This window comes from Pollachius pollachius (genome assembly GCF_949987615.1).
Source record: "Pollachius pollachius genome assembly, chromosome: 12".
NCBI lineage: Eukaryota > Metazoa > Chordata > Actinopteri > Gadiformes > Gadidae > Pollachius > Pollachius pollachius.
The window spans coordinates 16,879,618-16,893,173 of record NC_136945.1 but is presented as its reverse complement, the minus strand read 5'-3'; the positions used below and the strand labels follow the sequence as shown (position 1 = coordinate 16,893,173).

The following is a 13,556-nucleotide window of genomic DNA, read 5'->3' as shown; positions in this document are numbered from 1 at the left end:
TGATTGCAATTCCATAGTGATTCTGTAAGCCTATTAGCCGTTAAGTTATTAGTTATTCAGACTTACATGGTCCTTTTATCATTATATAAAAATAAAAAGAACGTTATCTTCAAATCATTACTGAAAAAGTAATAACAACAAGAATGACGGAAAGAATTAATTAATAATAGCCTCTATATTTTTCTTCATACATGTTTAATTCCATACACTTATTTTGTACGAATATTAAAACATATTGATGGCTGGCAATAATATGCTGTCATTATAAAGTCACTGTAATAATATTTTGCGTGACGTGATGTCCTAATCCTTTTCAGTGTAGCCTAGTGACTGTTATGAACAATTAATACGCACGAGTTCAACCCTCTGGTAATCTGCCCAATACGTCTTTCCATTGGCGGGTCACCGTCCATCTAATCCCGCAAACACATGTTACATAAAACAGCTATCCAATCCAGAGTCGCGTTTATAAAAGCAGCTGATGATGGCCCAGGCTTGGCACTCTGCCATTGATGCTTTCGTGTTGCACGAGACCTTGTACTCGCATGATGTTTTTTTTACTGGACCTACTATGGATGCTGATTGAATTGTCCTACTCCATCGTGAGTGCCGTACTGCAGACCTTTCTCCGGCCGAGGTTGAAGTGCATCGACGGGGAGCTGTGCCTCATCACGGGTGCCGGGGGCGCGCTGGGTCGACTGTTCGCTCTGGAGTTTGCCAAAGAGGGCGCCAACCTCGTGCTCTGGGACTGCAACCAGGCCGCAAATGAGCAGACGGCCGCGCTGGCGCGGGAAAAGGGAGTCAAAGTATACACGCACACTGTTGATCTTTCCCGCCGTCAGGACATTTATGAGGCCGCGGAGAAAGTGAGGCTCGATGTTGGCGATGTCACGATATTGGTGAACAACGCCGGGGTCGTGGCGGGACGGCGGCTGCTCGAGTGCCCCGATGAACTTTTGGAGAGGACTCTGCTGGTGAACTGTCACGCTCTCTTTTGGGTAAGAGGACGACCTCGGATTTTATATGCACTTCTACATAAAACATAATATGCTGCTGATACCTTGATCGTGTGCTTAAGGGTGTGGCTAGGAACACGTGATGGTACAACGTAAGAAATTGAGAATTGTGAGTTATGCAACCGAGAGTTTGTGTACTTATTTGAGGGAGAGAGAGACAGAGACAGAGAGACACACACAGTGAGAGAGGTGAGTGAGAGAGAGACGCACATACTGAGAGTGAGACAGTTAGGGATGTGAGACGTGCTGGCGGGGGGAGGTGATTCCTTAAAGTCATGGTTATTTCCCCTTATAACAGATGACGAAGGCCTTCCTGCCTCAGATGAAAGCCCAGAACCACGGCCACATCGTAACCATCGCCAGTGCCCTTGGCCTGTTCAGCACTGCGTGTGTAGAGGTAAGACGATATCCGCACACTTATCCACAGAACTGGATAATATGAGGACAGGGCCAAATTAATAAACAACATCCCAAAATAGGAATACAAATTCATCTTCTTATGCTTTTTTTTCTCAGGACTACTGTGCCAGCAAATTTGGCGCCGTTGGGTTCACAGAGTCCCTGGCCCACGATCTCCATACGGAAAACCTGAATGGCATCAAAACCACCCTGGTCTGCCCATACATTGTAGACACAGGCATGTTCGAGGGCTGCGAGATCAGGTACACACATTTTTTTTTAAAGGTCCCATGACATGCCACCAGGTGTGAGTGTGATTAGCCGTTACGAGCGTGATGTCGGAAGAGGCAGGTTTTCATGACGGCTTGTAACGGCTAATCACACTCACACCTGGTGGTATATGTCCCCTTTAATTGAATATAGTGACATGTCTCGGAAACAACTTAACACAGATTCTGCCCAACTCCTCACAGGAAAGAGCTGCGGGGTCTGATCCCCCCACTGGACCCCCTCTACACCGTGAAGCAGTCCATGAACGCCATCCTGGCCGAGCAGCAGATGATATGCATTCCTCGCCTTATGTACATTCCATTGCTGACACGAGCGTAAGTACGACCGAGGTGGCTTTCTCACTCCCCCAAGCCGCGAGAGAACGTAAGCCGAAACGTGCAGTTACAAACTGTAAACTGCCCCAACTGGATTCAAGGACAGCTTACAACCAGCCACTGGCACGGCACTCTGACCCTGTGTTGTCGTTTTGTGGGGCAGTGTGCAAGCAGCACCCTTACACAACTCATAACACAGACATTGCAAAAAGCCTTACAAGGTGTACCAAGGAGACACCAGGGATTAGCACTTATTGTAAGCACTTATTGTATTTCGTACTTATTTGTAGCACTTAGTTGTGTAGCATCTTTTCCTAGCCATCTTGTTGTACGAGGGGAATGAGTTACCCTAGTGATTGTTAGTGCTTTGCACTTGGTTCTATGAACATCCTTACTGTACGGACCACGATATTTCACCTTCTGACAAATGTACTTATTGCAAGTCACTTTGGATAAAAGCGTCTGCTAAAGACCCTAAATGATTAGGATTATGCTATGCCAATAATTACAATCGTGTATAGTCCCAAACAGGTATACTCAGTCATGCTTAAGTCTTTTCATCCTTGTCTCTAGGCTGTTACCTTGGGAAGCCAATGTTGCCACGTACCGCTTCATGGGAGGGGACAGATGCATGATGCCCTTCATCAAGAACATGGAAATGAAAGCAGCCAAAGACCAGGTCGAAACCGCCTAGTGGCTTTCTGTTGAAGTCGCTCCAGCTACCGGAACGCCGTATACAAGAAACTAAATAGAAAGTGAAAGTCAAGTGTGTTTACATGAGAAATGTATGAATATTTCTGACAAAAAAACTGGATGTTTTAAATGATTTAATGTACTCGTCCCACCGAATACCTTTATTATAAACGGATACAATAACCATATTGGGAACAAGTTATTTTCCTACGTATAGAGACCAAATGTTTAAAGTGCTGGGATTTTCAGTAATAGATAAGCTGTACGTATTAAATACAAAAGAGTCGAAAGGCCAGGCTCTATACAAGTGCTTCTCTTTAATCACAATAACAGACAGTGCCAAAATGACGGACAAACACACAAATCTACAAGGGACATGCAGAAAAGAGGTGAGAAATTATATTTATGGAGATTTGAGTCTTCCAAAGTGTAAAGCAATCCAATGAAATCTGACAGGACACTCTTCAAATGGTTGTTTAAGAATACTGAATCAAACCTTTTAGATGATCTTGAACACACTTTATATATCAAAACATGGTACGAAAAATACCATGAATTAACTCTGCTCTGCAATTTCCACAGCACGCGCAGGCCCAACCAAACCAGAAAATTAATTTCCTGTTTTTTTTTTGCACTCCATTTTTTTTTAAAAGCTCATTAAAAAAAGACAAGAGGGAACATTGACCTCCAACAAGCCACACCCCAATAAATCCATACCATGTCAAACTCCACCAGTGTAGTACGAGGGGCCTTTAGTTGAAACGAGCCTTGGAGCCGTCTGCTCTGTGCGCAGTGTGTTCTGGTTTAGCCAACAAGCTGTGGTTCTAAACCAGCTGCACCGACGCTGCCAGCAGGTATCCCTGCAGGAACTGAAGGGCGTCTGCGTTCAGGCTGCTGCTCAGCATGGAGGGGACCTGGGAGAGAGGAGCGAGAGGTCAACACTCCAACCAGCCATCAGCCACCACCCCATCGTTTAACAGGGTCGTGGACTCCATCCTACCGGGTCTGAAACCGGGGTTTCCCCACAGAGAATTTGTTAGTTAAGGTGGTTTGCCTTCAGACCGGGGGAGGCTGCTGTCTGACCAGGAGGGGTCAGACAGCATTTTTATTATAAATAAAAATTATTTTTTATTTATTATTTTTGGGGGAGGTATGTTGCTTAGGCGGCCGCCTAAGCAGTAACGAGCTGTGGGAAACCCTGTGAAACCATACCCGGCCGGGGCAGGCGGTGGACAGCTTGTGGAGGGACTGGGCCAGCAGGATCTTGGGGTTGCCCATGGAGTCTCCGATGGGGTCGTGCTCCTTCTTGCCGGCGAAGGCCAGCTGGGAGAAGGCCGTCTGGTAGCCCGGGGTGTCCTCGATGTCGATGAAGTGCTCGTCGTCAGGCGTGCTGTCATCCTCCGGCAGCTCGAAGAACCCGATCAGGGCCTGGAGCAGAGGGGTCCTGGGGGGAAAGAACCGCAGACACACCGGTGACTAGGGCGGAACGATTAACCAAAGTCAAACCCACACGTAATAGAACACGATTGGTAAATCACAGCACAGTCTGCAATTAAATAAAAAAATTTTTTTTTTTGTTACCGTCACTGACTTGAGATCAGTAACAGTAAAGATAAGTATGATTCGTATTTATTTTTCTTTTATGATTCAATAATTAAATAACGATAGTATAATATCAAATCATGCATCAATTCATCTCTACACATAGGCCTGGCCTTAAGGAAAGCAGTTTATAGGTTGACTGCTTTTAATGTTGTGTTGGTCATACTATAGAATGATGTATTGCTTGTTTAGTGAATAATACAGAACATAAGGAACTTTAAAAAGAAAAGTCGCAATCGCAATATTGGTCGAAATAATCGCAATTTGATTATTTCCCCAAAACGTTCAGCCCTACCAGTGACTCACGGACCACGCTGGCTCCATGTCTCCAAGACCAGCTTAGCGAATCTTCCATTGTCCATATTATCCACGACGATATCATATTCTATCATCTTGTTTATGTAGGATGTATATGCTGTGTGTGACATCTTCAAGCTACTGTGACTTTGAATATCCCCTGGGGATCAATAAAGTATCCATCCATCTCTATCTATTTCCCGGTAGAAGTCGGCTAAATGCGGTTTGTGATGGTGTAGCCTTGACTACGTTACTTTGCAGCGTGCCGGGCGGTGTTTTGTTGGGTCCGTTTCTAACCAGAGCTTGGTGTATTCCGTGTCCATCATGGCGGGACATTCCGTGAGGATTTTTGTGATGCCCACGGCACAGATCTTCTTCTCCACTGGGCCAGACACCTTCTGTACGTCTGGAATGATGATCTTCTCCAGGACCATGCCAAACATCCTGAGACACAACAACAGGGTCAACCTCACACACCAATATAAAGTCGTTCTTTACGACATCCACATTAGGTTTATACTTTGCAGCATCGGTCCGTCTGTACTCACTTTGGCTGGATGCTGTCAAAGATCTCCTGCAGGGCGATAGCTCCGTATTTGACACCGAAGAGGTTGATAAACACCAAGAAACCTGGACAAGAGAATACAGGAACAGTCAAGCAGCACTCCATCACAGATTACCACCATGTTTCCAACTGCATTGAATAGTCCAAAATCTACACGGTATTGCTGACAGCAAAGTAGACTATTGTTTTTTTTTTAAATTACAATATGTAAAGGTTTATGGTCTGCTCTGCTATTTTACAAAAATCTAAAATATTTAAACAGGAGTTTCGGAAATTACTGCTTTCCTGATTTCTCAAGCCAGTTGATCAAAATTAATAGCCATAGCTTTGCATAACTTTTGTCGGGTTTATGCAAAAAAAACAACTTAAAGAAACGTTAGATGTGAGTGACCCTTCTAGTCATTGAATTGAGCATGAACACAGCTACAGTCTTACTTTTGATGAACTTGGTGGTTTTGGAGCTCTGTAGCCTTTGGAAGAGCAGAATAAAGATCTGTTTCCTGTATTGCATGATTGATTCTCTGACAAAAACAAAGGGACAAAATAAAAAGAAAGTTAGGGTCTCGTCATCACAATTGATTACATCAAGCCAAGCCTTCCAGCCATTCACCCTCTCACAATCCACTGATGGGGTTTTCTGGGGACGACTCACGGGGGCATGTGCTCGATGATGCTGTTGAGGAGGTAGAAGCCCTGGTGGTCGTTGGCCTTGGAGGCAATAAGCTTCTGGAAGACTCCGAGCAGTCCGGGCTAAAGGGACAGGGAGTGTTGCCATTCAATTCAATTTAAAGTGTTTATTGCCATATGCACAATAAGAAACATGTTCTCAGTCATACAATGAAATTCCTCCTTTGTTTTCCACAGACTGAATGCCAAGAAAGAAACATAAATAAAATAAATAAAAATATGCAATATACGATACACAAATAAAATAGAAAAAAGCTGCAACAGTATAGAATATACAATTTACAAGATAAATAGAAGAGCAGCAACTAGATGAAATAATACATTTAAGTTAAAATAAATGTTATGTTATGACCCAAACACCAAAATCAATCAAATCAGTCAAAGTTAAGAATAACCGATCATAAAATGTGAACCAACCAAGACATGAGTGGACCATCCGTTACGAGCTCGACCTACTATTTTATCGGCAGCAGAGCTGGCGATGGTGGGGGCGCCCTTCTGGAGGTAGGCCTGGAGAAGGCGAACCAGAGGGGGGATGTTCCCAGCTCGCTCCCACAGCGCGGGCTGCAGCAGGTGGGGGAACAGAGCCATGTAGGAGGAGGGGATTGAGTCTGAGTGGATCTCCAGGAGGAGGGACATCACCTGGAACACGTACGGAACAAATTCTGCGCGAGAGGGGACGGAAGAGACATCAATGCGACATTAATGCAGAAACTCAATAGTCTTGTTATAGGTGGAGCCCTGTCCATCAAAACAAGACATGCTTTACACCAGACAAAGGGTATCTTGGGTTGGGTTCCTAACATTCCGTTATTCATCGGATATCTGACATTTTTGATAGACAAGGAGATTAAAGCTAGGGTGGGTAATGTTTTTACTGTAATATTTGGCAAAACTGTCATAATAGCCAGTCAGCTATATGTAGGTGAAGTGCTCTGAGAATATCTGCCCATTACTTTGCTCTTCCCTGCCTGTGTGCCGCCCCCAAAAATTGCCACCGCTCATGTACACTTTGACCAATCACAGCGAGGCTCTGATTCTCCGTTCTTATTGGCTGTGGGACTGTCCGTTCACCTTGGCAACGACGTTGGTGCGTCCCTGCGTGAGCGTTCACGAGCCTTGCAGTCTGACAGTTTTGCACTACTACAGCGACAACAAATGAATAGCAATGTCTTCATCAACGCCCCCTAAATTTCCCATTCCCCGGATACCAACAACTAACACCGCTAAGACAGCGAAAAAAAGAGGAAAGACACTTGTTGAAAGGACAGCTACTAAAAGGGAGGCGGAGAGAGCTCGAAATAAAACCACAGTAAACATTGGCGTGGCTTATGAGCGATGGAGAGTTACGTGACCTGAGAAACTTAAAATCGGATGCTGAGATAGCTACATTTCTTATAGACGGGTAAGGAATAGTGATATCTCTCCATGGTATATTGTGAAGAATATGTAAAGTGTAGGCTGGCATGTTTTTTTACTAGGCAGAGCCACGATAACTGTTACATTACGGTTCTGTAATGTAACCGTTTCAATACGGTTCCGTAGGATGTCTTGCATCGGCCCATGGTTCTTTTCCGGTCCGTTTTATGTGTCAGTTATGGTCACACTAACCTGTCGGAATAACACAGAGATTGTGCTCACACGTCGCCTAGGCCTCAACGCAACTGTGGATAATGTCCGAGTCACGTTTGTGTAAAAGCTGACACAAATGCCAAGATAAGCACAGCGAGGGAAGTGTAGCATATGATATTCCATGTATTGTTATAACGTTGCTGCAAGCTAGCAGCAGCCTTGCACTAATGTTTAATTACCTCGGAATCTGACATGGTGTTTCGTCTTCCTATCAATGTAACTGAATTCACATGAACGCGCATAACTGCCGTTCGGAGGGAGGAGCTACAGCAGGTAGGGCGTGGCAGGGAGGGACCAGAGAGAACACAACGGAATCTCCACGGCTGTTTTCTCCAAAATTACCCCCCCCCTAGCTTTAACTGAAGTTGAGGTTACCAATGTCATTGGTTACCAGTAACCAATGAGTCATTGGTAACTGGTAATCAAAAGCGTCATTGCCAATGACGCTTTTGATAGACTCATTCAACAGAAGTTGAATGAGTCATTGGTAACATCAACTTCAGTTAGCCTCCTTGTCTATCAAAAGCGTCATTGCCAATGACGCTTAACGCGGGACAAAAACTAAACAAAGAAAGGCTAGTTCAGATGACCCACCCTGGACATCGTTCTGAAGGATCTCCGTGAACACGGGGAAAAGGGCCTCCTCAAAGCTGCCCACGGTGCTGGGGTTGGCCTTGCAGGTGATCCTGATGGAGAGGCACAGGGACTCAAACAGGTAGTGGTTGAAGTGGGGCTTGCTGGGGTTCTGAAGGCAGGAGGAAAGCAAAAACAAAAACTTTCGACTAGACAATCATGCAATCATTGATCCTTTTATAAAGAACTGTTTTATGTATTTTGTATGATTTTTACACTGTAATGTTTTTGATGCTCTGTATTGTTTAGCATACGTTTTATTATCCTTTGAACTCCCTGCCCAGGGACCACAGATGCAAATTAGCTATTCAGCTAACACTAGTATAGAGCCTGTTCTGTACATGGTCCCTGTTGACTCAACCAATAAACGAAACAAAACTAAACTATTGGAAGCGTCGGTGTGGATTACCTTGCTGACTAAGAGGAGTTTTTGTGTGAGCTGATCGATCAGGGTAGGGATATAGGGGACGATGGCGTCTTGCAGGAGGGAGAAGCTGCGCATGATGGCTTTGAAAATAAACCAAAGGGAAAAGTATGAGTTAAACACACAACAGACGGGGGTATTTGATAGGATTCATCCGTAGGTTTAGCACGTCCCTGTACTACCTTTCATGATGTATTCATTCTCTGAAGAGCCGGGCACCGAGAGGGCCTTGAACAGATTGTTGAGCAGCTGTGATGTGAATGGAGCCATCTCTCCGGGTGTGATGCTGCAAGACAAGGAGGGAGCTTCAGCCAAGAGATCTTAGAGCCATCACACACACACACACACACACACACACACACACACATATATATATATACACACACACACACATACATATATATACACACATACACACAAAAAAAAAAAAATTGCAGAGGTCTGGCCATTCTGACAATCAGGGAAGTGGGTTTAACTACAACAGAACCTCTACCTAACTACCTTCACGAGTGACATTGGTAATAAAGAGACCCACATTAAAATGTCCCGAATGGAAGCACCAGGTGAGCCGTTGGTGCTTACAGGGTGGTGTTGTTGGGGCCCCTCATGGTGAACAGCCGCTCCAGGGCGTGGGCGGCGTACGTGTGCTCCACCGCACTCTCGGCCTCCAGGTGAGCCATGAGCAGAGGAACCGCCTGGAGGAGCTGATCCTTGGGGAGCTGGGATGACGTGAACACGAGGACACACCGGTCATTCCACTTGTAGGGTTGAGCGCAGGGTGAATCGTTGTGGATGTAGGGGGATTATACCTGGCTTCTGAAGATCATGACGTATTTGATAGCGTCTGCTTTCAGCACCGGGAACTCATTTACTAGAATAGAAAAGGGAACAATGTGGTTGTTACCTTGCTCGTAAAAAGTTCTTCCTCGCTTTGTGTGACTTGGCTGCTGATTCTTCCACTAGACTTTGAGTGTACTCTTACCATTTGGTGATTTTAGGTCTGTGATGATGTGGTTGACAAAGAATTCTGTAAGATTCACCAGCTCATTGGCTTGTGTAATTCCATGCTGAAACAAAACATCCATTTTTAAAGCCATCTGCATTAACGGAATAGAAGAGACGCGGGTTTCTGAAATCAGCAGCACAGTGGACGAAAGGGCGAGCGTACCTTTTGCGTCTGAGCTTTAGACGCTAGCGACGTGACGAGGTAAATAGCAGCGTCTTTATGCTTCCAGTTCATGCCAGGGTTTTTGGCGTACTCTGCCAACATGGAGTTCACGTAGCCCGAAAAGATCGCTGTGACTGGAGTCTCGAAAAATTTACACAGACCCCGCACAAGGTCACAAGCAGCTCTGCGGCGGGTGTCGACGTCTGCAGAAGGACGGCAGGAGGGTCAGCCCACGAGGACGAGTGTATTTTGAACCATGTATACAGAAGTAACCAAGAATAAATAAAGTAAGAGGAAGTGACTGTTTACCGGATCCTTCGAGGTCCCTACGGATGTACTCCTCGGAGTTGTCTTCGAAGGCCTCCTCATCAGCACCTAGGAAGGGAGGAGAGTTCAGTCTGTCAGAACCTCAAAGGAGCGCAGTAGATATACAAGACCAAGCCCAACTATTGAACATGGTGGCACTGGTTTGAAATAGCATCATCAAGTTAAAAAGAAAACCCAGCTAGGCTGACTCACTTCTAAACTCCATGTTGGGCACGATGACCTTCTCGCAAATGCTTGTGAGGGTGTTCTGGTCCTCAAAGAGTTTCTTGTAGTGCGGCCTTTCACAAACGGAGGCCAAAAACTGGATGGCATTGCTCACGAGCTGTATGACACACAAAGCAGGATTAGCCATCGAAGCGTCACAAAAACTGTTTATACGCAGAACATCCCTGAAGAAGCAGCCGGAAGCCTCACCAGGTCATACTTGACCTCCTGGCCGGTGGACACCAGGAGGTTCCAGATCGCGGTGACGAAGCGGGGCAGGAACGGCTGGAACTCCTCGTCGTACTTCTGAGCGTACAGAGCGGCGTTGTCGCAGATCTGAGACTTCAACATCTCAAGGAGACCCGCCTCTTCCTCGTCCTGTACGGTCGTCAAGATAGAGGAACAAACTTGAGTTGTGTTCCTTGTTTAAAACAGTTTAAAAAAAACATCACACAAAAAAGAACTTACGTCGGTCTGTAATAGCTTGTTATCCAAAGTTAACAGATTGTGGAAATTGGACATCCAGGTCTCCATGTTGTCTTCAAAGAACTCTGGTAGATCCTGTACAAAGGACGGAGATTTTAAATTGATCAAACTTGCAGAACAAAATATATGCCTAATGACAGAAAAAAACGCTTACATATTTTACCTTTAGAGCAACAACAAGAACGTCAAAACAAGAACCAAACCCACCTGGAAGTTGAGACTGTAGAAGAGCTTGGAGATCAGTGTGAGAGAGGAGAAGAGGACCTTCAGGGCGTTGATGTCTTTGGCGTGAGTCTGACACAACTCAATGGTGGCCTGAAACGTGGGGGACACAAAACGGTGAGCATCAGCAGAATACACGCAGGGAATGAATCCAGACACAATAGTTTATATGGATCTCATCTTGTTATTACAACCACAAGCTCACACAAACCTTGAAGAGCTCCGTCAGAGGTGCAGCAAAAGTGTCAAGGACCAGTTTTATTTCCAGCCAAAGCTCATTGGACTTAAACTCATGACGATACCTAAAAAGACAAAAAGTTCTGAGTTAAAATACAAGACAGTACTGTTGATCTGACAGCGATATAATGTTTCTCTTTTTTCCGACAAATGTACATATTTAACGATGCTTTGGATAAAAGTGTCTTGTTATATTATTATATCTTACCTCTTGAAGAGGGAATGTGCGGTGCGGAGGACTCCGTTAATGATATGGAAATCACCGCTTTGGAAGCGGGTGACCATCTCCGTTAAAAGGTCAGGCCACTTCTGGGGAAAGTCTTCTCTTCCAATAATGCTGATGGCGTCGCTCAGCTGCAGTAAAGAAAAAAAACAATTAAGAGTATGGGCAAGGTTAATGGTCCCATGACATGCCACCAGGTGTGAGGGTGATTAGCCGTTACAAGACATTTTGGAAATCTGTCTCTTATGACATCACAAGTGTGCATGTCCACCAAGATGTGTGCTGGATAGATCAGTCTACCAGCCTACCCAGTGGACTGCAGCAAACGTTGCTCATCTATCCGTCAAAATTCTAGGTGGACACGCCCACTTGTACTGTCCTGAGAGACAGATTTTCAAAACATCTTGTAACAGCTAATCACACTCACACCTGGTGGCATGTCATGGGACCTTTAAACTTATTAAAGTGTACAAGGCTTAACTCTTAAAATTGAAAAGGTAAAATACAACAATAAACAGACCTGTTTCTGAATTTGTTCCGGGCTCCTCAGCATCAAGTTCACTATGTTGGCTTTGACTGTCGTCCGGTCCGGATCAGAGATTTTGTTTTGTTCATCTTCAACCTGAGGAGTGAGGATGAAACACTTAAAAACTCTTACTTTCTTTATTACATTTTAGACTAAGTCAACATCAAAACATCGTCAAGTAGATCTGTTGATTTCCACTCACTATGCGCCAGTTCCTCTTGATGTAATTCTTGAACGTAACCGCAGCACATACACGGATTACATTGTCCTGGGATTTCTCCAGTAAAGTAAGCAGCAATACAGGGTAATTCTGATTTCCTTCAACGGACTCAAGGAACTTTTCAGCTGTGGCATAAAATCACAAGGGGACAAAAACAGTTAACTTCAGACCATATCCTAAAATTAAAGAGGCCTTATTGATTAACAATCAACATGTACGATTATCATTAAGGGTCTCTCACCTGGTCGTCTTACTAATGGATCAGGATCAAGAGTTTTCCTGAGGAACTCCATCAGTGATTGAAGGTTTGCATCATTCAAATCCATGATGATATCTTCATTGCGAGAGAGAAAAGAGGATATTATGATCAGTATGTGTGCGCCGTACCGAGACCGCCCTGGACGCTTAACGTAGTAATACATCGTTGTAATCTGTGGGTCATCTACGGTGGGCCAGCTAGGCCTAAATGACCCACTAGTGATAACCAACTGATTACCATGATGCCGATGACCGCATCATATACGTATTGTTCATACATGTTCTACATCTTGATATCGGTGTCAAGGCGAAAACTAAAGTGTGCACTTGTAACAATCCCTTTTGGCTAGACTTCCGCAAAGCATCTTAGCACCCTTGTGCGCAGACTGGTTCCAGTTAGCTGCTTCAAGTTATAAGTTAGCTAGCATACTTATTTTCTTGTTGAACTAGTAGGATTTTGCTCTATCCCGTTCAAACACATAATTTAAGACAGTAGTTGATGTCCTTAAACTTGTAGTAAATGAAAAAATACAATGTGGCCTGATTTTGACACAAGCCGGATGCTAATGTTAGCGTAGCTTGCTAATTTACTTGGTTGTACTCCATGAAACACGTTTAGGTTCATAAAAGCGGTGTGAAATGGTTTCTTAAGTCCTTTAGTCCAGATTCGTGACTTTATTTAATCATAAATAAATCGATATGATCCCCTACCGTGACTTGCTGGACTGTGAGTCAGCGTGGGATTGAGATGTGGTTGTGATGCTCTCACTGCAGCCGGGCTCCGCACGCCGATTTCAAATACACAGCGAGAGGAACTGCGCGGTCAGCCAGGGCGCACGCGCATTCCTCATAGGGACTCCGCCAGACACGCCCCTAGCACGACACTACCTTTACCTATACGTAAATGATACATGTTTTATGTTTCATGTTTACTAAAAATATTAGATAGGCCTACTATACCATCGATATAATTTCAATTAGATAGTTCTACTCTGCCATAAATATTATCCGATTAGATAGGTCTAACTATACCATACCGATTAGATAGATCTAATCTGCCAGATATAATCCGATTCGTATGGCCGTATACTAGTGTTGTCATATTTGAGATGAATGAGGAGACCTGTATTTT

General features: G+C 44.5%; 2 protein-coding genes across 2 annotated transcripts; one reads left to right on the top strand and one right to left on the bottom strand.

The window, feature by feature from the left end:
• Positions 1–512: 512 nt before the first annotated feature.
• LOC307083722 (retinol dehydrogenase 10-B-like) lies at positions 513–2,714 on the top strand (the record flags this gene model as incomplete). Its single annotated transcript, XM_079747674.1, has 5 exons — positions 513–998; positions 1,315–1,413; positions 1,533–1,678; positions 1,889–2,020; positions 2,594–2,714. The coding sequence occupies 5 exons, from the start codon at positions 513–515 to the stop codon at positions 2,712–2,714; spliced, it is 984 nt and encodes a 327-aa protein (XP_079603800.1).
• Positions 2,715–3,025: 311 nt separating this feature from the next.
• Positions 3,026–13,228, bottom strand: cse1l (CSE1 chromosome segregation 1-like (yeast)). The gene is made up of 25 exons (XM_079747332.1): positions 13,136–13,228; positions 12,408–12,500; positions 12,149–12,291; positions 11,941–12,042; positions 11,406–11,551; positions 11,172–11,262; positions 10,946–11,053; positions 10,721–10,813; positions 10,463–10,630; positions 10,241–10,370; positions 10,031–10,096; positions 9,722–9,924; positions 9,536–9,620; positions 9,363–9,424; positions 9,136–9,272; positions 8,736–8,839; positions 8,539–8,636; positions 8,091–8,241; positions 6,321–6,529; positions 5,830–5,927; positions 5,613–5,698; positions 5,161–5,242; positions 4,910–5,056; positions 3,926–4,157; positions 3,026–3,627 (listed from the first exon to the last, which is right to left on the bottom strand). The coding sequence occupies exons 2-25, from the start codon at positions 12,490–12,492 to the stop codon at positions 3,538–3,540; spliced, it is 2,916 nt and encodes a 971-aa protein (XP_079603458.1). The 5' UTR covers positions 12,493–12,500; positions 13,136–13,228; the 3' UTR covers positions 3,026–3,537.
• Between the last annotated feature and the right edge of the window lie 328 nt (positions 13,229–13,556).